The following is a 26,281-nucleotide window of genomic DNA, read 5'->3' as shown; positions in this document are numbered from 1 at the left end:
CCTTGCAGTACCTTTGTACAACCTGGGTCTGATCGTGGGGGGAAGGCAAGGTTAGGCCTGTTGTCTCACCATTTTTCAACAGAAGGATAAACCTAAAGAAAAAACGTCCTCACTAAATCTTAAAGTGATCAGATATGATATTGAATTGACATTCAGGTCAAAGTTATGTGCAAGGAGGAGCCACCTTCATTTGATTAATCACATATTTCTTAACCCTTCTGTGGCATAGTAATGTATTTTTGTGGTTATTAGTAATATCATGCCTGCATGGTTTTAGTCATGCTGATGCACCCTGCATCCGATAGCAGTTTAGGAAAAGCAAACAAAACAATACAAAGGAAATATCTTCACTACTTGCAAAAATACCACCAAAATTACTTTGGGTTCTAGTTGCAAGAGTTTTAAGATTTCTTTCATCTTTTGACATCAACTAAATGCACATAGATCCATTAAAGACTAAACTAATGCTTTTTTTCATGTGTATGATTGCGTCCACAAACTACAGAGTCACAGGAAAAGAATGAAGTCAGGCAGTCCTCTCACTTTCCAATATTTCCATGTGTATCTGCTAAATTAAATTCTAGTATTTTCTTACAAAAATATTTCCCATACATAGCATGTATTTACTGTGGACTGATATATTTACTGTGGACTGTTCTAATATGGAAACCTTTGAATCACCGAGCCCCTTGACCGAGAAGTCAGTGGAAATAGCATGTTTATACACAGGGATATGGACAACTCAGGGATATGGAGGACATGGGCAACTCAGACGTGAGCTCATGCACTGCGTAACCTCCATCCTAGGAGTGCAAGCCTTAAGAATTTCAAATCATCAGTTACTTGTTTTGTAGCGGTGGTTCTGACAACATAGCAGATATTTGATGGACCGTGCCTGGGCATCCCTCACTCTTGCAGGAAGAGCACTTTAAGCTCATACTGCCGAAAGGTCCCTAGAAAGGTCACCTGCTACTGGTGGTGGTAGAATCTGTGAGATTTGGTACTGCAGCATGTGAATGGGCTGGACATAGGCAGAGACCATGGCAGGCTTGGCAGGCCACATGAAAATACTGGCTGCTGCTTCCTAAGGCTACATCTGGATGGAAGTGGTGAGAGAAGCAGTGCTGGCAAGAGGCTCGTCCTGGTGCGTGCCCCTCAAGGATGGAAGAGAAAATTGGCACTAATACATTGTGGCATACAAAGCCCAGTGCGGTTGACTGTTGTGTAATTAAAAGGGAGCCTGGCTCATTAGCTGCCCTATGGGTTCAGGCTCATCCATGCGAGCTCTATAGGAAAACATGTTCTTCCTACCACTTCTTTCATCCTCCCCCTCCTGTTCCTTCCAGATGGTTACACCCACTTGTGTCTTTTCTTACCTTAAGGACAGCTTTTTAAGCAAGAATTCTTCATCCCTTTCCTCCCCCACAACGCTTTAGGATTTACATTGGACTGGAGTGCAAATAGCACTTGGACAGAGTGTGCTGATGCTGTTACATACAGTCAGCCCTACAGGTCTGGAAGGGGACCTCATCCCCCTAACTACATTTTTTTCAGAAGGAAAGGTCAAGATCTAGGATCAGAGAGACCTTTACCTCAGACTCAGCTGGATGTTCTGGACATGCAAGAGTTAATTTAGATACGTGGAATAATTGAACCTGTGTGTATTTTGTTGGGGATTAAAAGCTGATGTAAGCTTCTGGAGGAGAGTGAGATGCTTAAAAGACCTTTCCCCTCTTACAAGCATCACACAGTACCAGTATGTGCTCTCCCAGTAAAATACAGCAGGAGCACTGGCTGGATCAGGCTCTGTTATTTAAAAAAGAAGAACAACAACGAACTTCACCACTGCTCTCTTAAAATATATGGCCATAATCAAAAAAAGCATGGCTTAACAGCTGATTGCTTCTCTTCTCCATAAATAGTGGGAGAGCTACCTCACAGGACTATGACACCTGGGCTCTTGTTTACCTAGACTTAGGAGCTTTTGTTCTGTTTTGTGCTGTTGTTAACTGTTCATCACTTGTTTATTGACAGGGCCCAGTGCTGAGCAGACTTGGGCGGAAGGACCTGGCCCAGAAGGTCCTCCGAGACGCCATCCGGACGCAGAACACCAGTCACAGAGCCTGGAACAGCCTTGGGGAAGTCCTGCAAGCACAGGGGAAAAACGAAGCAGCTGTTGAATGCTTCCTGACCGCTCTGGACCTCGAATCCAGCAGTCCTGTCATCCCTTTCACTGTCATACCCCGGGAGCTCTGAAGCTTTGCCCTTCAGCTAAGCACCTGCCTTCAGTGGAGAGGCACAAAAAAAACCCAATAACCCACAATGACAGAGAAGAAACTTTGGATTCAACAGAAAAGTGCCGTTGTAACCTGGAATTGGGCAAAACAATTCCAGGATGAGGCTCAGGTCTACAGGTCTACATGCCTCACTGAGAAAAGCCTAACTTAGAAGAATATGCAACAGGCGGGGTGGGGGGAAGGCCTTTTTTCTTCACAGATGCCTGGCTAACCTCCTGTTCAAGTTAACAGCAAGACTTATTTCAAAGTGTTGATTCAAGGTGACTGACTGTAGAATAGTTGATGCTAGAGCATAGCTGTTCAGAGCACTTGCACCTTTCAGTTTTTATTAAAATTGAAATCCCACAACCCTGAGTTAAAGCTCAGACCTGCTCTAAGCAGGACTAAATGCACCAACTGACTTGAACCAAGTTGTGCTTAAGTATAGGACTGTCTCCACATGGGTCTGATAGGATAGGAATGACAATTAGACTATATAGACATGTAATATAGACATGTTTACAAAATTATTTCAGCTATTCTGATAATCCTTTTTCCTGCTTTGTTCTTATATATTGCATATACTTGCTATATTTAGTGTGGCGTTTGCCTAAACCAGTTTAAGTTAAAAGTACTTTAAAAAAAAAAAAAAAAGCTGCGACTGTAGCATGATTTGCAGGAACAGAAAGACCAAAGACTGATCAGTTCACCTTTGGGCTAGTATTAAAAAACACACACATGTGTATATACATACATACATACATACATACATACATACATACATACATACATCACCAATTATATATTTATTGCAAGGACTTGCGTGAACTAGGTAGTCACAAACTGTCTGAGCTTTATTCTTACTAATTACCTATTCCAGCACCTTTAATAAGGAATATAGTGACTATCAGTCACTATGCTGCATGAACTCTGTGCTTTACTTCACTGGTGTTCTTGGCACAAAACGTTTTCTTATCCATCTTCTCATAATATCAAAGATGGCAGCAGTCTTCTAAGGCAAAATATGCTGAAAGCAGTGCGTGTATATATGAATGACCTTTATTTTTACTATGCCTTTGGATTGTCTATAGAAATTTCACATTAGCGGTACAGAGCTGGAGCCTTCAGTAGAGCAGGATCATTTTGGGTATCATATCAGATATAAGAGTGATCTCCAGAGCCATCTGAGGAGCTCCTAATCCACTCACCCTCCCAACTGCTGGCATTGCAAGGAAAGGGGACACAGCTGGCATACCCCATGCGAAGCTGATCCTTAGCTGTATTTGACCTCCACGTGGCCTTTGCAGCAACTTGGAGCTGTAACATGACGCACAAGAACCAGCCCTGTCCAGAGCAGTCCCAACATGAAGATGGCGCAAAAATGAGCTGTGGGCACTTTCTACAGAAAAGGTTTGGGGCTGGGTGCGCATTTCTGTCCAGAGCAGACTCCTGTCAGTGCACTGTTTGTAACTAGTCCATAAATAGATTTTTGCACTAAAGTACGCTCAGCAGTATGATTCTACCCAGGATTGTGATCTGCAGCTAGATCATTCCAGAAATAACGTCTTCAGGCAATAAGCGAATTAGGGTTGGTTTTTTTTTTTGAAGACCCTCAGGCGATGACAGCAGACTCACAGTCGCTGTTGTGTACGGTGATTTGGATATCTACAGCCTACGTGAGATGCGGTTTCCACTGGGTCCCTCTCCCAGCGCTCCCAGACCGCACCCGTGCCAGACCCTGCCCGCTCGCAGCTTTTGCTCCCGCTGCCCAGCTTCCCCACAAGGCGCCCGTGCCAAACAAAGGAGACGGCGGCGAGTTTTCTGTCAGCGTCTTGTTGCGCTCCCAAAGTTTTTTTTTTTTTTTTTCTTTTTTAATCAGTTAGATTAGTGCAACAGCCCAGGTTACTCCTCTGTTCACCCAGGCTTTTGGAGTGAAACCGGCACGGTCCGGAAAGGTGTTCAGCCCATGAGGGCTCCGTCTTTTCAGCACCGTGCAGGCCTCAAACTAGGCTGCTTAGACCTGGTTTCCAAGGGAACAGCGTTAGGCAGCCGCTTTACTCGTTACAGTAGCACCAGCAGCCGAGGAAAGGGTAGGTGTTAAAAGTGCCAGAATTACATGAGTTTCATGGCAATGAAAAGATGCAGCAGAGACCGTTTTCCTGTAAATGATGCTACGAAGTCGGCCTGCTTTGCAATGCGGATGGGAAAAGGAAAAGGGGGAGAAGACAGTATTTTTGACATAAGCTGTAAACTGTTATCCAGATGTTTTGGACTCAGTTCCATTGCCAGATGTAATCTGGCAATAGACTTTATTGGAGCTATTCTGATATTTGTTCCAGTCCACAAGCGCAGTTGCCAGCACGGGAGCAAGCCCTCTCTGTAACACACATAAAAGAGTCACAGTGCTCCAGCATCACCATTTTATGGTACTACATGCGTCTATAAAGCACTGCCATAGTAACTTCCACGTACAGAACAACTGTTCAAGCTGTGCATCACTCTGACTGATTTCACCACTTTCAGAGGTCAGTAACTCAACTGGCCGGTGACGTGGCAGGAAGGTGCCCGTTTCCCAAACAACAAGTGGGAAGGGAACACGCGCGCGCTTGCTGACTTCTACGTGCCACCAGCGCATCACCATGTTCATTGCCATCACGAGAACTAGAACTTCACCTCAGTATTGCCAGAACTGGCACAGCAGTCGCCCTTTCCGGGAGAGGGGAAAACGCGCAGGGATGCCGTGAGTGCATCAGCCAGCGAGATGATCCCAGGGTCATCCTAGATGCATGTTGTAGACGTTAAGGAATGTTACTGGCATTGGAATCACAGTCATGAGAGTCTCGGCTTCAGTTGTTGCAATTACACAAGTAATTCCCATTAGCATCAACAGGAGTTACACGTGTAAGGTGCCCTCTGTCAGCACAGCACACCACAGCCCTTACATTAATTGCAGGCAAAGTTCTGTTTCTGTGATAAATTTGGACTTGATCCCAAGTGCTTCCCACAGGGCACGAAGCACCAGCGCGCCGGAATGACGTTCAGGGCACCGATACATTTCTGTGTTCGCTTCTTAATACTGAGGGGCGTATAGCCTGAGATTATACTGTCTTAAATACTCCGCAGGGGTAGGAAAGAGGGTAGTTGTTACAGATCTGCAAGTATTCTTTCAGGAAATCCTCAGTCTGCATTTGTTACTAGTATTTCCCAAAACAGAAATCTTCCCAAGCTTACCTGCTACCTGTGCTCTTAAGCATTTACTTTTTTCATTCTATCCTTTGCAGATACAGAAAAACAAAGACGACTACTACAAATTTGCGAGTCTAAGAAATACAAGCATATGTATTACGGTGTTTCTTTAGATACCAAAGCTGATAAATCTAATAGACCCACTTCCATGAGGTCATTAAGCAGTACTTTTTTTGTATAGCAGGAAGCCTGGCATGCTTAACGCCCAGGGTCTTAGACCAAGAACTTCAGATTTACATCCCATCCCTCTTGTGATTGTTGCACATGATCATCAGCAGTGAAGGTTCAGGGAACAATAGTACTAAAACTCCAGAATACTACTGTTCAGGGAACAATAGTACTAAAACTCCAGAATCAGTATTTCGCCTCACTTGAGTACAACAAGGTATTCCTCTCTAATTTTAGAAAGAAGAAGGGAAAAAAATGTATCACTGTTTTAAGAGATCCATGTAAGGCCAAGTTGCCTTCATTTACCCGCAAGGTTATTTTCCTTTGAGTTGTCAGGGTGCGTACAAAAGAAGAAGAATTAGCTCCTATTTTTCTGATGCCCAGGAAAGGAGCCGTGTTTGCTACCGCCTTCAAACAACAGCAAGTTTGTACACCGTAACAGAAACAAATCTGCCTCCGTCTAAGAGCAGCCCAGCAGGCCGGGGACCATCCCGCTCTCTGCCTTAGCCTGTGTGAAGTGTCATTAGCTCCACTGAAGGTACTGGTCTTTATGACAACTTCCTCCAGCTGCGGATCTGCCCACTGCTGTACTCGCTCCATGCAGGGAGTGCAGCAGAGCTGCCCTGTTCCTGCATTGCACAAGTACCCCTGTCCGTTTCTATTGGTAACACTTCATGCTACTGATTATCACAGCGTTTCAGAAGTGCTAATTATCTTTTCTTGGTAATGACTAATAAATCCAAATGGAGAACAGTCCTGGAGGGTGTTTACTTTAAAATTCACTGGCTGGGTACCAAAGTAGGCACAGCACTGACTGCTGAGGTTTGAGTTACAGAATTATTTTGTGCAAACAAAGTCTTGTATTCAGAGAGCCTTGGTGAAGGGCAGAACTTGGCTATTCAATATTTCTTTTTAATGATGACAGAGTGGGAACCATAACCATTTTTAGTGAAAAGGGATCACTGCCTTGATCTTTTTTCGGCCAGACCAACTGAGATTTGATAGCTGCACTTTGGCCTAGGAAAAATAAGGCTTCCCAGAGTGGTCTCAGTGCAGCGGTGATTGCTTTTCCTGCAATTGTATTATAGACACAAGTGGCAGGTAGGCAATGAGCGCGTGTAGCTGAGACTTTTCTCCCTCCCCCAGCACGATACAAGTTCAGCGAAGGCAAGCTGCTCTGTGGGCAGTGGGAGCCCTGCGGGGCTCAGTCCCCATCAGTGCTGCCCCAGTGCCCGCTCCTCCCTACCCCGTGGTTACTGCCACCAGCTGCAGTCTGGTTCCTCAGCACCCCTTGGCTTTTGCTGCTTTAACCCATCCTCTGGCTGCTCCCCAAGCCTGTCTCCAGAAGGTGATACCCCCTACCAGTAAGTTTTTGTTCCCTTTTGCAGGGCGCTAGCGAGTGGTCAGACAGTTATTTTGTTAGAAATGAGAAGCAGCAACGTTCATCGCCTACGTGATGTTAGCAGGTGGGAAGTCACTACTTAGCCAGCAGCAGCCAGGATCGTTCCTCTGACTTTGCCTTCAGTGAACCTGCTCATCTCTTCAGCTATTGCAACCCAAGGCAAGGTGCCAAGTAGCTGGATACTAAAAGATCCAGCTCCTTTTCCCAACTGAGCGCACCTCTTAGCAGAGAAACACATGCTAGCTTGCAGCTAAACCTGCCGAAAGGGACGGTGACACCACGCCGTCGCAGAACGGACCGCGACGGTGCAATCCTGCTTTCTCCGAGACATGGTACGCAGGCAGGTGCTCTCTACTCTGGCACTCCATGAGTGTTTCATACTCGACCACGCCATTCGAATACTGCTAACGCGGGGTTCTTAGGATCATTTTTCTGCATAACTTAGCATATTTTTTTCTTGTAAGATGTTTTCACCGGATGAATAAATTGACCCAATGGAAAAAAAAAATTCTCTTCATACATAGTTATTTCCTGCCAATTTCAGTGCTTTTACTATATTCATGCTACAGATATTTCAAGCATTATGAAACGACTGTTTGTTATATTAACGGGAAGCTAGTGTGCCTAGCAAGTTACCGGTTGCAAAGAGTATTTTGGCCTACACTCTTGTAGTTCATGGGAAAAAGCGTGAGCGAGTATGCAAGCAGCATGCTTTCAAAGAGGAACAGAGCCAGGAAAAAGGAGTAAATGTAGCCTCAGATGTTTGGATTTATGGGGATTTAAGCAAGCATTTACTTTTCTTGTGCTTCTTCCATTAAAAATAAACAAAAGTAGTGCGAGAAACTCTATCGTCAAGTAATACACAACTACTACGCCGTCAAGTTTATGGGCTCACCTTATTTTGTCCGCAATATCATTACTCATCTCTTTCTACAAACAGTTACTCCTGTGGTTAGTTGGAATTAAACGTTTTCATTCAAGAGCTTCCAGAGAATTCTTAGCATTTGCACATTAATCTTTTGGGCAAGTTCCAATAGGGCCTTCTTAAAAAGCCAGACCCTTAGTTTCATACTCAAATGAGATCAAGCAAAGGGTTTTTGAACAGCATTTTTTTATAATTGTTGCAGCTGGTGTGGATTACAAGTGTATTCAGTATAACTCAAGCAGAACATGATTCCTCTGTAGCAATAGCAGAATTAAGTCCTTCAGCTGATACTACAAAGAAAAAAAACCAAGAAATTGAAGCAAACAAAAAACTAGCTCTAACTCCCCCCTGTCCGTCCCCCCCCCACTCTCTCCCACAAGACACACAGGCAATGAACAGTGGTTGCTTTGGGGTTTTGGAGGTAGAGGGAGGCGGAGGGCTCTCAAGTCCCTGCTGAACAGAAGCACCACTGAACCCAAACTAAAACTGGGGAGTTTCATTGTTCAATCCCTTCCTAGGAGTAACTTGCAAAGAAAAGAAAACAGGCTTGACAGCTCCTCTTTGCTTCTGTACTAACCACAGTACGTTGCTTCTTACCTCCCCCCCCCCCCCCCACAGATGTTTAATAGTCCCTGTGGATTTAAATGGGCCTTTTTTCTCACTTTTGTTGGAAGGCACTTTGGATGGCTAAGGTACTCTCAACCTCAGAATCACTTCAGAGTCGCTTTCCTTCCTAGAGAACCTAGCTGTACTTCATTAGTAGTTTTGACGTGATATTCTTGCAAGTTCATTCGGAATATTCTTAGTAGCCTGTTGCGACCACCACTTCTGTCTTTCTACTGCAGAATGGGCAAAAACAACTGAGACGTGTACCATATATTCCTGCCTAGCGTGAAGCTCAGATATTTAGAAGTCCCATAAACCACAGGGGAAGAGATGAGAAGTGTCGCTGCTGCCCAGATACTCCCTTCCACACAGGTGGTCCTATAGGCTCTGGCTATCAGGTTTTTCTGGAGTCACCAAAGCAGTAGTTCTGATTTTGTCTCTCTCTTTAATCACATCCCTTGGGAGATGTCAAATCTCAGGCAATAATGCCCGAGCTAGACTTTGGAACTAAGTAAAAACCATATCCTCTTAAAGACCGGTCTTAGAGAAAGTGGAAGCAACCATCACACAGGCTTGTTTTGTTGCGAGTAGCAGTCGCTATAGCATTAAAATGAATCATGGCTGTCAAACCAGTTTTTTACGATATATGTTGTCTCCAAAATGAAGAGCAATATCTCATAGGTAAAAAAAAAAAAAAAAATCCCCCCAGGTTCACTGACTGAAGGGCAAAATCCAGAGGTTTACTCAGTGCTCCAGGTTAACAGAATAAAGTGTCAAAACACAGAGGGGGAAAAAAACTGCTACAGGTCAGTCATGTGAATTTGCGGAACTGCCATTTTCAGATCTGATCCCATTTAAAGCTGATGCAGCAGCTGTGGCAAATTGGCTGATGCAGGAGGGTAAGCTAGACCTGCTCGACACACCGATGTGACAGAACATGCAATTTTGTATGCAGCAAAAACGGCAAGTGCTGTAAGCTGTCCTGAAGGAGGAAAGAGCAATCACAAAGTTGCAAAATGGGAAAAAACCATTTTCCTTACTGAAAAGCTCTCATAGAGGCAAAGCCCAGCTTTACCGGCATCGCTGACAGCAACATGCAAAAAAAGCAGGCTGGGAGAGTAACAGCAAGCGCAAAGCAGCCCCTCAGCGGACTCCTGCCTGCAAAGGCCTTTCTGAACCTTCTGCTGACGCCACCCTGCGCCACAGCCGGGGAGCCAAATTCAGCGCGACAGCACCGGGACCACACACTTTCACAGTGTATTTAAGGCAGATGCCAGTCCTGTACCCAGCCCTCGTTGACTTTCAACGGACACCACAGTCCTTGAAGCACAAGATCCATTACAGCATGTTTGACACGTCAGACGTCTTTTTTATAATGCAGTTGCTTACAAGATCATAATTCGGTCTGGAAACTAGTATGTTTATAAATTAATCGATAACAAGCATGCCTGTATTTTGTTGTCCTGTGAGAGAAGCTGACACACGCTCTCTGCATCTGCAGTAAGGGGTACTATTTCAGAAGGATGGAAGTTCAAGGATATAATGATTATCTGGTCAGTATAGGTTAGAGGTGATTTTGTGTTCAGTGTAAATGGCATTGTCTGGCAGAGACAATTAGCAGATGAACCACTGCCTCACAAGTGGATTTGCAGCCTTGGAGTCTCTTCTGCTGGGCTGACAACAAATAGAAATTTGAGACGATATCTCGGGTTTCCAGAACAGGAAGCCGCTAAATCCAGAAAGCAAGCAATTCATTTCCCAGTTATAACGATGCTGCTCTTGTCGCTCCTTGGAGGTCACTGAAGTGTTTTTAAAAGGGTAGCAAGGGAGGCATTTCATCCTCATTTTCATTGCACGGAAAACCAAGTCTGTTGGGAGCCGAGACAAGAGAGGGCTTTTTTTTTTTTTTTTTTGGTAGGGAACTGGTTAACTTGCTATTACCCCATCCTCGCTCTTTCCTCCAGTCCCAGGGGCAATAATACTTCCTCCCTCCCTTGCCTACCGCGCTCCAGTGGAAAAGTCCTTCACACCCCACAAAGGGTTTGTGCTCTGCATTTTTCAGGTTTCTTCTACGGAAAAGGGAGCTAAGGTAAGTTCCCGCTCACTTGTTACGTTGACGCAGTATATATGACTTCTTCCCCTATAAAGCCAGCCGGGTGGCCTGCGTGAGACTTGTGCTGACGGACCTATGTGGGTACAGTTACCCGAGCCCAAGTAGTCCAGGTCTGGACTCTGAGTGCCACTGTATCAAGGGGCTGGCTTACCACAACTGAAGCTCTTCATTTTTAATTTCTTCTGTTCTCAAATTTCCCATCATCCCCTCTTGTGTTCATGCAAAGAGCCTTCTGTTCAAACAGCTAACTGAAAACTAACAAAACGAACAACGGAATTTGTTTCAAGTTGCTTTCCAAAAGAAAAGTTTGGAGATTTCCAATTAAATAAAGTGCTTAAAAAGAAACTTCCTATTAAATAAAATATTGTTCTGTCTGACAGAAGTCCTCAGTTGTATCTTCAATAACTCAGATTTGTGTGACCAGAAGTTTTGAGAGAATTGCCAGAAGGGAGAGCATTTTGAAACAAAAATTCAAGATGTTTAATCCTGAAACAGTCTACACAGAACATTCACATTTTCCATTTTGTCTTCCTGCCAAGAACTTTTCACAAAGTTATCTCAAATTTTTACACGGCTCCAATTTTCTAGAACTTTGCTTTTCAGCAAATAGTGCACTTGAAAGAGTTCAGGAAGTGTTTTCCAGTCCTACCTTTTGTTCTTGTATGTGGCTAATGCTGGAGCTTCTGGTGTGAAAGCCTTCTCGAGTGCTTCTGCACCACATTACCAAACATTGCATGCACAGTCCAGCAGTCACAAGTCGCTTAATGGAGATTAGCAAGAGCTACTGAGTAAACATCAGCATACACCACCCCTCATGTGCGCGCACACAGGGATTGTTTCCACCAAAATAAATACCAGACCAATATCAAGTACTTCTGGAAGTCCCACCCATGTACACTTCTACAGTTCAGACAGCGGTGATAAAGTTCTGCAACTGGCTCAGACACACACTGGGTAAAAGTGAGTTCTTCAGTATTTGAGTGTTACAGCTGCTACACAAGCAAGTGTGCTTGAATATACAGCAAAGCACCAGCTAACTCATGTGGCAGTGGCACACGTTACGAATCCCCAGCGCCCGCTGAGCTCTGCCGTGCCGCAGGTGGACTTGAGCGAGCTCAGAGCTAGGCTAAGCACCTTGACACAAACTGTAGCTATCGCTTCACACAAAGACACTTCTGTGGCTGTGGTCCCGCTCTCAGCTCACTACTCTCTGTCTTGTTACCCACCGCTTAGCAGCAGCCCATTACAGAGTTTCTCAACTTTTTGTAGGAATTTTCCAGTGGATGCATGGATCCATAAGAGGTACCTATGCAGATTGCTGCAAAGGATATGACCTTCCCAGAAAGGACATGTTTAAGCTCCCTTATGAGCTAGCCACAGACACCTCAGGGATCTGCAGATCACGGTTTGAAGACCAGCAACTTAGACATTTTCTCTTAGATTCTATTAGAGCTTCTTAATTAAAAGTCCTCTTCAGGGACCTAAATTGAATTGGAAACCATGGTGATCACGTAGGTCAATCATGCACAGAGATGATTGGATTTGAGAGAGTGAGGTGGAAGATGAGACTTTGTGTGCGCATGCACACACGCGTGTGTGTTGAAGAGCTTTAAGACAAAAATCTCAAACATCTGTAAAAGCAAAGAGCATGCATGTTTTGCAAAAGAACAATTATAGAATCTGCTTTATAGGGCCCATCCTCTGCTATTGAATTAGACCCGCACCTCACTACTGAATTAGGCGAAAACTGTCTTAAAGTTGAACAATTTCTTCAGCTTTCACCTCACTGAATATTTGATCATTTGGGTTGATAGTTTACCCAGTTTCTCAAATCCTTGCATGCACGTTCTCACCCATGTTGATAACTGTACCAGGAATATCAAAATGCTAACTAAGCAGCTGTGCTTTCAATCATCCCACATAAAAGACAGAGGTTGGTACCAACCTACTATAAAGATATAAAGATTCAATCAACATACAGTGAGTTCCATTACTTCATTATGCAAAAACTAAGCTCTAAAGACATGCTTACTATCTGTGAACTATTCTTGTTCAAGAGCAGAATTCCACTATTCTTGTTAGGAAATACTCATTTGTGATTAGAGAACGCTGATGAGATATACAGACTTATGTTTTAGTTTCAACTTACGAATCATTGTGCTCTAGCTATAGGATAATAAAGTTAGTTTTAAAACCAAAACTGTTTTGGTTTCACTGAAAAGAACAGCTCTAAAAGTCATGGGTTTTTTCCATGTCCTATGGTGATATTACATGTCCTATAATGAGGAAGTAGTAAAAGGATCACTTGCCTCTAACCCACTGTAATATCATCTTGTCTTTTTTCCTCTTATAAAAAGAAAAATCTAAATAGGTACATTACACGCTCTTCTTGTAAGTTTCCACCGGGAATAAATTATCCTGCTTCATTTGTCTTTGCAAATTACAGCTGCTGGACTGTCAGTTTTTACGAATTCTACACTTCAGTTTTTCAGTCCACGCATTAAACACTTCATATTGCTCCTGAGATATCTTAGGATCCTGATATGCAGAGTTAACATGTTATAACCCCCAGCAATAAATAAGAATGTTCACATAATTCGTAGGAGACTAAAGTCTGTTGATCCATAACCTCCCTCAGTTAGCAGTTTCTTACAAGCTGCTTCTTTTTTATATGCCGAAGGTAAAACACCAGAGCACAGAGGTTATGGGAATTTTGATCTTCCTTCCTTCCTTCCTCCATCATCTTGATTTCTGCCCCCTTCCAGATCTTCTACTTACCTCATTGGTAGCACCTGTAACACCCTCCGTGCCCAGTCTTTCTTTCCGAAGCCAGCAAGAACGCCATACCAAATTCACAAAACATAGACATCATGGATAAAGCAGCGGACGAGGCTGAAGCGCAGAAGCAGTAAAAAATGGGTTTCTTCTTTTTTTTCCCACTTCTTCTACAGTTAGCTAATTACAAAACTGCTATATGCTGATGCCTAGAACATACTAGGTTTCAAGACCAACACAATCCAGATTCCAGCCTTTTCAACCAGCTCCAGGGCTTCAGAGCTGTAAGTAGGCTGGAATTTCTGTCAGGTTAATTTTGTTCTTCGTTTCATTTCAGGACGACAAGGCTTGTATGATAGGTTTAATTATTCCAGATAGCCTTTTACTGAAACTTTCCCCTCAAGGCCAAAACTTCATGCCGTTTGTATTAATATCACCTGGAAAATATCAGCGGAAGTCAATAGCCTTCAGTCTCTACTCACGAGTCATAAATACAGCTATAAAAGACACAAGAACGATACAGAATCGCACCTGGGTAGCAATGGCATCTACTTTTCTATAAAAGCAGAAACAGCTCAATGGAGCAGGAAAATGGAATCTAACCCCACAGATCCTGAGTACAAAGGGTGGAGAAAGCATCAGTCTGCTCCCGTGCCTACCAGAATCACTGCCTGCTTTCGTTTTGACTAGTATGTCCCTCAAGTCAGTCTATGGACTTCAAACCTATTGAACCAACTTTTTCCCTTGTCTTCATTTCACAGCCCCATACCTTCATGCTAAGCAGTCAGCAGCATGATGCCAATTGAATCACAACAATCTCCACCTGCAATAGCTTCTCCTCAGATTCCAAGATCACAGGTCTTTCAATAATCCACATAAGCTGTAATCTTGCCACGGAACAAATCAAAAAGGTCACTTGAAAATGTTAATGATTAATCACTAGCTTTAGAACTGTTATCGCAAAACAAATAAATATTCAGAGATGCTGTGGCAATGAAAATGTCTGCCAGTTTGTGTCTATACGTAAATTGACTACCGCAGGAAGCTACGTATGTGTGGGTTACTCTGTACTGAGTATGTTATTCCTGATGCATCCTGCTTCCATTACCCGCAAAATTACTAGAGTCGCCATACTCCTGCTGGCAGTCTTCTGGACAGAAACACGTGCATATGGAGCATTGGTTTTCTAACCAAGAAGACCTTTTGACAAAAAAGTTACTCTTCTCGTTTCCCTCATCTCAATTTACTGCTGGATAAATAGTTTCCATGGCAAAATGTTAGCCACTGAGCCCTACAGGCAAATCTTGATAAAGCCTACTCATTGCAGCTTTCCACTTGCGATCAACGTCTGACCACTGAAACCAAAGCTATTCTTTTTCAGTAAGAGTTTTGCCCTGCATCATTTGGTTCTGGTTTTGAAAGTCTTCTCATACATCTACGTATAAAAGGGTAAGGATGCGTCCCATGTGCAAACGTCAAGAGAGCTCACTTTTTGCCTTCTATATAATTAGTACGCTCAGAGGAAACCTTAATGCTGTACATTAATTCTCAAGTCTGGAGCATGTTTTTAGATAACACAGAAATATTACTTCAAAACAAAGCAATAGCATTAATAAACACAGTACCAGGAAATCTGTAAAGGTTAAGTGATTTTCTATAGAGAAACTCATTCTGCTAATGAGTTTGCTACGACAACGCTCTCCGCGTGTAGTTATTGCGTATGTATCTTTCATTTGTGTGTTTGTATAATTCATGGTGGTGCAAAATAAATTGCTGTGTAAAGTGTCCTAATAGATGAAGTGAGGCTGTGATATTCTTCCAGAGCTTGTTCATTACAGTATGCACTGGCACAGAGTCCAGAGGGAGAGGAAGACATTGAACATTAAGCAAAACAATTGCTGTCATCCTCCAGAGGGACTAGCTTTGTAAATGCTTATGTTAACACTATACAAAAGACCTGAGTATTAGGGCAAAATTGGAATGATAAAGGGAGGCAAGCACCTCATCCTCGGCTTCATGAGATTTGGTTGGATAACTAACAATATTTGGATTTTCATCCTAGAAGAACAGAACTCATCTTCTCACAGCTGCAGACGGTACACCCCCGAGAACTAATTGTCACTGGCAAACAGAAAAGCCAACCAAACAAAAAAAACGTTTCCACTGTTTTCTATCCACAAAGCTGAAACGCTCCCCTGTGTGTGTTTTCAATTTAACTAAAATAGATCCCTGTGTATAAACAGCTACTCTATCCGCATCATTCATATTTGATGGACTAGTCAGTACAACAGATACTTTTATCCATCCCGTAAGTGATGAGAAACTAGACACTTCAGTGTCTTGTGCTCCTCTCGGTTAACATGAGTGGCAGCAGCTGTTATTCTAGGCTCCTTAACATGTAATGTTTGATGGAAAGACAGGAAAATTGGAGATTTATTTAGTGGAATCGGGTATAACAAAAGTAACTTCCATGACCAAACACTCCCAGGAGGATACAAAGGAGAGCTCTTGCCAGGTTTGTTAACAGCAGCCCAAGCATTTTTTTCCTTAGGCTTTAGAGGCCATATGATAATAGTATCCGTATCAGGTTAAAAAGTAAATTGCAGAAAAGATAGGGCATGATCTCAAGATGACTTTGTTTATACTGGCAGGGAAGCTCAAAGATGGCCTAGAGCGCTGTGACCAGAGATTGCAAAATATGTACTGGGTAGATGAGCTTGTGCTTCAGATTTGGTTTTGCATGTATGACCTCACATGCCTATTAAAATAAGAGGTATATGAGCAGACATTTAAACATTTTGGAAGCCAAGAGGAGATACTGCCACTTCCTTCTGCTTGGAAGGACAAGAGTAGCTAACTGACGGGAACAAACGTAGCATTCAAGAAATGGCACGTGAAGGAAGGCAATCCCTCCTGCTCTGGGCATATACCGAAATAAAGGAACTCCTGGGATGACCTAGGTAGAGGGTTTGCTGGTGGTGGCAAGGCAATACATTGAACGTAAGAAAAGTGTTTTCTGCAGTGAGGGTGGTCAGGCACTGGAACAGGTTGCTCAGAGCTGTCGCGAAGCCTTCATCTTTGGAGATATCCAGTACCCAGCTAGGCAATGCCCTGTAGCTGCGCCTGCTCTGTAGGCAACCTGCTGTAGCTGCGCCTGCTCTGAGCAGGGGGTTGGCCTGGATGATCTCCTGCCGTCTCTCCCAACCTCAACTGTTCTCTGACAAGGAAGTTGGCAAAGCAAGGCCATAGACAGGAAAGGGCACTGCTCAAGCACCACAGGTGTCTGGCAACAGGCGAGGGAGGGATCACGCAGGTAGACTAAGAGAAAAGAGCTTCCTTTCCTTCTTTCAAGTTTCCCCTCGCACTCTACACACCTTCAATATTAGAGTTTGGGGAGGGAGGGAAAGAGAAGAAGGCTCTATGGCCAAACCTTCGAAGGTCTGAGACCCAGAAATAGCAAGCAAGAAGGAAGAACCCTATCCTGTTTCAGGACATACCCCAGGGAAGCTCACTAGACCTCCCACCAGCTAGAATTTTAGTGTGACCCACCCTGCAGACTAAGGAGTTAATACTTTGAGAAATGAAACGCAGTTGCTTTGTTTGCAGCCTTGCTAGAAAGGGCAGTTACAGCCCAATTTTAAGCCTCTGTTCTGAAGCAAACTGCAACTTTTATCTTCTCCTCTGGGAAGAAACTGGAGAAGGTTTAGGCGAAGGTCATTTTAATATGAAGCTAAAGCTCCAAGAACCACCAGATAAACAGTTCTGTTTTTCCAAATAAAGAATTAGTAACTACACGGATATAAAACTTTCTCCTCTCATCGCAGCTAGTTGGTCTTTCCTTATTCCCAAGGGAACACCGTCATTTCTTGGGCATGTTTTTACGCATGCCACTGAGATCGGAACAGGAAACAGCCTGTGCTCGCTCAGGGGCTTTATGGCATGGGGCCTCTGTAAGGACTAAAGGGGCAGAGGATGCAAATAGCCAGTGCAGAGTGGGAACGGGCCTCAACTAAATCCATGCTTTGAGGTATCCTGTAGCCAGGGCTACCTTCAGCTTCTGAAAGTCTCTTTGGTGGGTGTTATAACTTGCTTACAGCTAAGGTGGGAAGATCACTTCTCTCAGTTACTAAGAATACAGTCAGGGAAACATTACCCTCCAAATCACTTTAATATGCATCACGTTGCCACATATACTTCATGACTCCATTTGCATCCTATGGGTCAATTCAGTTCAAATCTACTGCAGCTGCCAAGTTCATGCAGCTAGTAGCTTTTCTCTCACCCACACCCCAGAGAAACAGGGAGAACAGAAGATAAAAAAGTTTTCTGTGAGGCTTCTATTGAGAAGCAGAGATGCAGCTCCTCTTCTGCCCCCATATCACTGCTTGCAATCACTGAAGACAGGTCGTAAAGTACGGAAGACTGCTTAGGAGGTACAATTACAAACTGGTTGACTTAAAGGACAGATGGAGAATGCTGAAGCAGACTCATTTTTAGATGAAATCAGCTGTACTTTGAGACATGGTCCATGAGATGCAAGCAACGCAGGACCACCATTGGAAGGCTCCCATTTTCTTGCAAAGTGAGTCAGTAACTGATGGTCACAAGGCAAACGAGGATTACAGAAGCACGACGGAAGTGACCTCTAGCTATGAAGGTCTCGTGGAGTGCAAACACAGAAGCAGTGTGAGAGATAAGCAGCAAGTGGTTCTGGCTCCCTCCCCTTTGTCTCCACATGCAAAAGTTTGCCACAGATAGGACAATTACTTCTACCTGTGGCTCTTTCTCTGTACCTTATCTCCTCAGACGGGCAAGTAGAGCTGGAAATTCATCCAACCTGCATATTCTGCCGCACACTACAGCTGGCTGGATACAGGAAGAGGAACATACTGCAAATTCTTACAATTATGATGTTGTTCCCAGACTAATAATGCTTAAAATTCCTTTTAGGTGCTCCAGACAAAAGCAGGACCTTTCTATTCTATACCTCTCTCCTAATTTTTAGGGCTTTAGACATGCTTAAGCCTTCAAAGATTTGTATGTATTCCTTATCTTAAACTATTGCTTAGCAACAGACTTTAGCCAAGGACATGTTTGTGAAACTGCCAGGCATATCCTTACATGCTAAGTACAAAGCCATAAACATACCTTTCCAAATTATCTCTGCTAGGATCACATATGTAGCCGATGATCAAACCGAGCAGGTGGTTATCAGTGGTATACGCTCTTAGTGCTTTTGCAATGCTAATAAAGTGATCTTGACCTGGGTGAATCCAAGCCTGTTCACTGCAGAAAGGGTATCTGTGCATACCAAGTAGTCTGCACACCGAACAAGCGCACAGCAGGAGTCAATATGATGCTGTTTTGTGACTGCTCCTCCCACGTGGGGCGAAGCAGTAAGCATTAGGTGTTCCACTGACAACTTGCTCTGTGTGGGCATATTAACGGACAACCCTGCTTTCAAAAAAAAAAAAAAACTGTCTTAAACATAACTTTAGATATCATCTAGGTACCCATCACCTTAGATATTCTATCAATCAGTTAGGAAGGTAAAACTTAAGACCACTAGTATATCAGAAACTGGATTCATCAGACAGTCCCGAGTTGTCCTTCTCAGCCATGTTATGCAGGAACCATTTTTCTCTTCCAGCTACCAGGCTGTAATTTACAACTATAAGCCACAATGTAAATATAACCCACGTCTGCATGTAAGATTGGGCCTAGAAAGAAACATGAGCACAAGGAGCCTTCTCACCTCACTGCCAAAAGTTGTACTGTTGAGCTCAAGAGGTCGCCAATCCTTGCTTAGGCAAGGATTGTACTGTGCAGAAATCAATCACTCCTGTAGTTAAAGAATCCTTTCCTTTGCATGGGTTTTTTTCCTATGACACAGGAAGAGGAGACGAATTTCACTTGGGCTCAAGGGAGATGAGCCACTTTCCTGCACAGAACCGGGGTAAGAGGCATTGAGCGAAGCAGGCGCAACAGCTGGGAAATAGCCAGGCTAGACGGGGGGGGGGGGTAGAGGCAGGTAGCGAGCCTGCTGCCCTCCTCCCGCACGCGCTAAGGAAATGCGGGTGAAGGTGAGGTCCATCACTCGCCGCAGTAGCGCACGCGGCTGTCCTCCTCTCTCCAGAGGGGACCCGCTGTCCCCTGTGCACCAGCAACACAGCTGTGTATGCACATTTCAAAAGGGAAGGAGACAGGCAGGGCAGAGTTTCGGAAATAAAGAGGAAGCTCATTGGACACTCGAAGCGAGTTCTTCAGCACTGGCTTTCCATCTAGTTTCACAGTAATTGCTAAAATACTTTTTACACAACAACGTTATAACGGCCATCATCATCACTCTGAGAACCTGGGGAGGCAGCAAGTAACCCCAGATGATCCTTATCTTTGTTACCTCATGCCTGCAACACCTTTGCCTAAGGCAAAGGCAAAACACACTGACACTCCTGTTGGCGTGCTGCAATGTGTTGCTTGGGGTCCGGGGTATTTCTTCAGACACAGTAAAATTCTTAATGTCTAGTCAGAGCTAGAGCAAAGGAAGAAAAGCCCTTCGAACTGGAAGAAATGTGAAGTGCTGAAGAGTAAAGAGCAGATAGCACGTTAAAGTGGTCCCCTGTGTCCACAGCCCTGTTGTAAACAGCATCATCTCAGAGCTGACTTACAACTGAGCTGCACACTAGACTTGCGGCAGCTTTAGGAATTTAGGAAGTCCAGATTTTGAATGATTCATCTGAGACCTTTCATAGACTCTCAGCATCAAGAGCAGACGCTGCAGAAGTGCAACAAGTACAGTACACAGCATCTTAAGACATGCCCATGTTAATGGTCGTGTTTGCAAGAGCGAAATGGATGCCCAGTTCTGGGATGCACTGAACACCCATATCTCATACGGAAGTCAAAACTGTACGCGCTCCAGCTTTACTCAGTTTCTCACCAATTAAAAGGAGAGCCGGGAATAAAGAGAGAGAGGATGAAGAGCAGGACACCCCATCCCCCCATCAAATCTAAGTGGTTGCAGCTTACAGGCCAGAAAATGACCTTCAGCTGCATTTCCGAAACACAGATACTTTCCTGGTAGCCCACCCAGTCTGGGAAGGCACAGCGTACTCCTGCTTACGGTGGAGGGGAAGAAGAGACGGTCCTATGCCAGCAGGATCAAGCCACTCTTGTCAGCGCTCAGTAAGCACAAGGGGACTAAAATCCTTTCTGAAATTCTGACGACAAAAGGAAACACAGCTCTCCCATTATCCTTGTGCAGATAAATATTTGAAAGCACCTATAAAGAAAACTCAGCCATGCGTCCCCAGCTACCTTGAAGGCAGCCACTTCAGTACAATGCGAGCCACATTTAGCTAAACAGCAGCACAAGAAGGAGGCTGAATACATCAAGTTTACCAGCACCAGTATCTATTGATTTCTACTGAGTGCTACCATTTTATGTAGATATCTGCCTATTTTAAATCCATGAAAGGATGTATTTAGCACTATAAGATGGGAATGCCACTATCACAGAGTCTGTCTTTCAAAGGGAGAAGAGGGAACAGCAAAGCTACCTACTCAGACGGGGAAACCCAAGGTTACACCAGCAGAAACATAACTGGTGGCAACAAAAATTACAAATGAAGCGGCCCGTTTGAGTTATTCATCAGTCTTTTCCATCCATTCAGGGAAGAAAGAGGAAGACAATGTAATGCTTCTTACAGCAACTCATTAAACCAGGCACCACAGATCCTTTTACAGAAAAGGCAATTTGAGAGCAAAGGCTAGCCCTTAACCTGACACAGTCCAGAACTGTCTTCAGCGGACACTAGCTGAAGCGTTAGTTGTAGGGCACAAGCACATAAGCCACTGGCTCCTCCACACTGGAGCAATTGCCGGGTAGCAGCAGAAGGGCTTCAGGATCGGGGTCTTGCTTTGGACCTTTCTCAGAGAGCTAAACTAAGCCCAAGGACATATACCAGGAGTGATAGCTGCCTGCTGGGCTGCATTGCTCCCTTACGTGGGATAACACAACAAGCAGCGGGGAGGGAATGTGCTTTTGGGGCTCCTTTCAGCTCTTACTGGCTTTGCAGTGGTAACACTCTGCTAACCACAGTGAATCTGCACCTAACTACCACTATGGAAAGTGAGCAAAGGAGCAGGTCTGCTACAGCATTCAGAAAAATGAAAGTTTTACTTAGGAGTTCATGTCCTTTCCTGAACCAGTATTACCAAATGCCTCTCAAAACCCCTTCCAGGTTCTGGGTTTTTTTTTTGTTTTTTTTTGTTTTTTTTTTTTTGAAGACTGGAGGAACTCCACTCTTCAAAAAGGGTGAGAAGGAGGACCTGGGAAACTACAAGCCTGTCAGCCTCGCCTCCATCCCTGGAAAGCTGATGGAACAGCTCATCCTGCAGGTCATCACTAAACATGTGGAGGACAAGAAGGTGATCAGGAGTAGTCAGCACGGACTCATCAAGGGGAAATCACGCTTGGCCAGTCTGATAGCCTTCTCTGACGGAAGGACTGGCTGGGGAGATGAGGGGAGAGCAGTGGATGTTGTCTACCTGGACATCAGCAAGGCTTTTGACACTGTCTCCCATCGCATCCTCATAGGCAAGCTCAGGAAGTGCGGGCTGGATGAGTGGACAGCGAGGTGGATTGAGAACGGGCTGGATGGCAGAGCTCAGAGGGCAGTGGTTGGTCAGTAGTACAGAGTGTAGCTGGAGGCCTGTAGCTAGTGATGCCCCCCAGGGGTCAATACTGGGTCCGTATTGCTTAACTTATTCATCAGTGACCTGGATGAAGGGACAGAGAGCACCCTCAGCAAGTTTGCTGATGATACGAAACTGGGAGGAGTGGCAGAAGGCTGTGCTGCCATTCAGAGGGACCTGGACAGGCTGGAGAGACAGGCAGAGAGGAACCTCCTGAAGTTCAACAAAGGCAAGTGCAGCGTCCTGCACCTGGGGAGGAATAGCCCCAGGCAGCAGTACAGGCTGGGGGCTGACCTGCTGGGAAGCAGCTCTGCCAAGAAGGACCTGGGGAGTGCTGGTGGACAACAGCTTGACCGTGAGCCAGCAACGTGCCCCTGTGGCCAAGAAGGCCAGTGGCATGCTGGGCTGCGTTAAGAAAAGTGCTGCCAGCAGGTGGAGGGAGGTGATCCTGCCCCTCTCCTCAGCCCTGGGGAGGCCTCACCTGGACTACTGTGTCCAGTGCTGGGCTCCCCAGTACAAGAGAGACATGGCACTCCTGGAGAGAGTCCAGCAGAGGGCTACTGAGATGATGAAGGGACTGGCGCACCTCTCACATGAGGAAAGGCCGAGAGAGCTGGGCCTGTTGAGCCTGGAGAAGAGAAGACTGAGAGGGGATCTGATAAGGTGTACAAGTATCTGAAGGGAGGGTGTCGAGAGGATGGGGCCAGACTTTTCTCCGTGGTGCCCAGCGACAGGACGAGAGGCAACGGGCACAAACTGAACCACAGGCAGTTCCGTCTGAACCTGAGGAAAAACCTCTTGACTGTGAGGGTGACAGAGCACTGGACCAGGTTGCCCAGAGAGGTGGTGGAGTCTCCATCCTTGGAGATATTCAGAGGCCATCTGGACACAATCCTGCGCAACCTGCTGTAGGTGACCTTGCATGAGCAGGGAGGTTGGACTAGATGATCTCCAGAGGTCTCTTCCAACCTCACAGAATCGCAGAATGGTTGAAAGACGGGTCTGTCAGGAAGACCTTTTATCAGCAACTCTGTTTGGCAAGTCTGACAGGGTACAGTAAACCAAACAAAGAACCCTTTGCACCTTCTCAAACTAATAAATTGCACATAATTCATCTGCCCAAAAGGACACCTACGTATAGTCAGACTCCTCAACATGCACTTTATTGCTGTCATTTAAATGGAGTGCGGATCAATCTATTCCATACAGGGATCTACAAAAATGTGGTATCAGACAACTTGCACGTTACACAGCTCACAACACAGAAACAGCTGGCCACCTAAGCTCTCCTCTACCTAAGGATGCAACTTTCATCCAATCTCTGCAGCAGCAATGACCTTTAGATTATTCAGATCGCAGGAGAGTCCAAAGTCTGATCTGAGATTGGATTTCGTCTGTGCTAGGCACTGTAGAACTGCAGGGTCCTTTCCCTGAGTGTTTACAGTTTAACTAGGTAACGGCTGGGGTTGCTAACAGAGAACGGGGATGCAACTTGTCCTTGGATGTGCAACAGGGCACAGAAGGGGACTAAAATAGAAGTTGTGTTTCTTTAATATCTCCACAGAACTGCAGGCAAGCGTGCAGTCCCCAACAGCAAGTCTCTTCCCTCATCCCTCAAGAAGCCTGTGCTGCAAAGATTACAAGCAGGGCGCTGGCAAAATTGGTTGACTCGCACTAGATCGCAGTATTGCCAATACTTAAAATGATTCCCATGTGCCTAAGTGCACTAAAACCACTATTTTATCTCAGATCCTTAGCTAGTTACTGATTACCAGAGCCTACAATGTCACCACAAAGAATTTGCATGGATAGTGCAAAGATGCTGCTCATCCCAGGGACAGGTAGCACAGGGACTCAAACATTTACCAGTCCCACCTAACATGGAGGACAAGTGTCCTCTGGGTGGATGCAACCCTTTGGTGATAGCCCAAAGTCTTCCTGTAGCAAGAAATACCAGTAGATAGTACAGCTTTCTGCTTTGATGTTTCTCAATCAAAGGGGGATTTACCATGCCTGGTAAGGGTGGCTTTCCCACTCCTGCATTTCGCCATTTGTCTTTACTCCCTCTGAGGCAGCTCCACCCATCTGCTCCACCCTCTTTCTGCAGAGATCTTTCCATTACAAAAAGAAACAACACATACAATTAGTTTTCCCCCTGGGTGTGGGCGGGGGAGACCCACCTCCACTCCTGGCAAGGTGGAAAGCACCACATGAGCCACCAAGGAACTTCACAGGGAAAAAGACATGGTTTTCCCCCAGCTTCCTTCCTTTCTCGCAGTTCTCCTCTTTCTGTTACGCCATCCCTTGTTCGGGGGGGCTCCCTGCGTGGGGTGGCGACTGCTGCACGCGGCTCCGCTCGCGGCGGTGGCTCGTCCTCCAGCAGCACCCCGCAGCCTCCTCCTGCACCCACCTCTGTTCGCTTTCTTTCAGTGTTACCCAGGGCACCAGGCCTGATGCAGGCCCTCCTCACATCGGCCAAGAAAGCAGCACCACCCAAGACAGATGCGAAGCAACAGCTGAGTCCAGATGGGATTTTCCCTCTCTTAGCAAATAGACACTGTACTTACGTCATCAGCAGCACGAGCATTGCTAAGGCAGATGAGACAGTCGTGCGCAGGACTCCAAAGCTACCCTACGTGTTCAACTGTCAAATGAAAACGCAGCACGTGCATCGCCTTTCAGAGCTCGTTTGGTGTTTCCCAAGACAGTCTCGGCCACAAGACTTCGCGGAAAGCTCTTCTTGCCTGAGGAGCACCAGGAGCCACATGAATAAAACACTTCCAGAAAGGTCTCTGCTGATGACAGAACAGCATGACGTGCTCCCATCCTACCAACCCCTCCACGAACACAGCCCCGGATTTTCCACGACTTTTCTCAGTTCCCCTCTATGCCAGGCTGAGCAGTCAAACAACCACATCACTTCCCCTGATCTCACCCAAAAGTGTCTGGTCTCTATAAATAGCCCCAGCAAGCTTTACTACCCAGTTCCTGACATATGTCTTCCAGAAACTCGGTGCTACCGGACACGCCCAGTCCCCAGGGTTTGTTTTCACAGCGCACCTCCACCTGAGAGGTGCCCAAGCCCCACACCGTGCTGGGTAGCCGACGACATTTGCTCTAGCGTCTCTCTCCTTCCTTCTGCCTTTCCTCCTCCTAACTATGCTACCGGCAGCAGGAAACAGCACAAATAAAACCAAATCCCACCCCCCACCCCCCCAACAGTGCCTCAGACCAGCAACCATTTGTTAGACTACAAATCTAATCATGAGTTTAGTGAAATTCAGTAACGCTCTCAGATTCAGCAAAGAGGAACAGTGATGAATTCAATACACAATGGATTTATGTACTTCATTTAAGCTTATTCCATACTTTCCTTCGACTGTGCCCTGCTTTACTTGTCGTATTACGGCCATATCACTTATTTCACTCATCTAAGCAGAAACATAAAACTTCAGCCCTCTCTGGGAACGCACACCCACATACCTACAGCACACGGGGAGCATTTCATGAACAACCCACCCCGTATTTTTAGGGCTACTCCAAAAAGTGACTAAAATCCCCAAAAGTAAACTTTACGTCCCTGTGAAGCGTTCAGTCTTAGAAGCCTCAGGAAGGAGGGTCCTTGCACCTTGCAAGACAGCTGTGATAGTTAAAAAGCATTTCTGAAACACTTAAAACCAGAACAAGGGAATAACAGCCACTCCTGCTGTGAAATGGCTGAACTGGGTTTCCTTGAGTCTACATGCATGAAGCCAGCTTCAAAAGGAAACTGTCTGGAAGAGTTCAGCTCAGTATGTTGAATTTCAAAAAGTTAAAAGCAATTGTAAGTGCCAGAGAAGGAGCAAAGACAGAATTAAAAACACTTTAGCAACCTGATCAGTGCAGGGAGTGTCACTCCCACCAGATCCCCCAAATCCAAAAGGTACTTAACTCACACACATATGGCTCACCGCTTTAAATTATTCATTGATCTAAGCACAATCCTGAATTAGTGCCAGAAAATACATTTCCATAGCTTGATCCTTTCTTTCAGTGCTGTCAAATTAGGACTTTCCTTTAGTTTTTAGAGCCTT

At 45.1% G+C, this 26,281-nt stretch overlaps 1 protein-coding gene and 1 long non-coding RNA gene across 5 annotated transcripts in view; one reads left to right on the top strand and one right to left on the bottom strand.

The window, feature by feature from the left end:
- The window catches only part of TTC7A (tetratricopeptide repeat domain 7A), a 183,942-nt gene extending 177,499 nt beyond the window's left edge, over nucleotides 1-6,443 (top strand). For all 3 annotated transcript variants that reach the window (XM_068939597.1, XM_068939596.1, XM_009676263.2), the window contains one exon: nucleotides 2,035-6,443. In XM_068939597.1, coding sequence (XP_068795698.1) covers nucleotides 2,035-2,256 — 222 coding nt within the window. In that variant the 3' untranslated portion in view covers nucleotides 2,257-6,443. The remainder of the gene's footprint in view (nucleotides 1-2,034) is intronic.
- The window catches only part of LOC104144981 (uncharacterized), a 47,744-nt gene extending 33,472 nt beyond the window's left edge, over nucleotides 1-14,272 (bottom strand). Inside the window, exons 1-2 of one of the 2 annotated variants that reach the window (XR_011140377.1) lie at nucleotides 13,515-14,272; nucleotides 1,836-2,145 (exon numbers count right to left, since the gene is read on the bottom strand). This is a non-coding gene — a long non-coding RNA (uncharacterized lncRNA). Of the gene's footprint in view, nucleotides 1-1,835; nucleotides 2,146-13,514 lie in introns of those variants that run through there. The other variant, XR_694215.2, reaches the window with a different exon arrangement.
- Between the last annotated feature and the right edge of the window lie 12,009 nt (nucleotides 14,273-26,281).

Source organism: Struthio camelus, chromosome 3, assembly GCF_040807025.1.
Source record: "Struthio camelus isolate bStrCam1 chromosome 3, bStrCam1.hap1, whole genome shotgun sequence".
NCBI lineage: Eukaryota > Metazoa > Chordata > Aves > Struthioniformes > Struthionidae > Struthio > Struthio camelus.
This window is presented reverse-complemented; position numbering and strand designations above follow the sequence as displayed.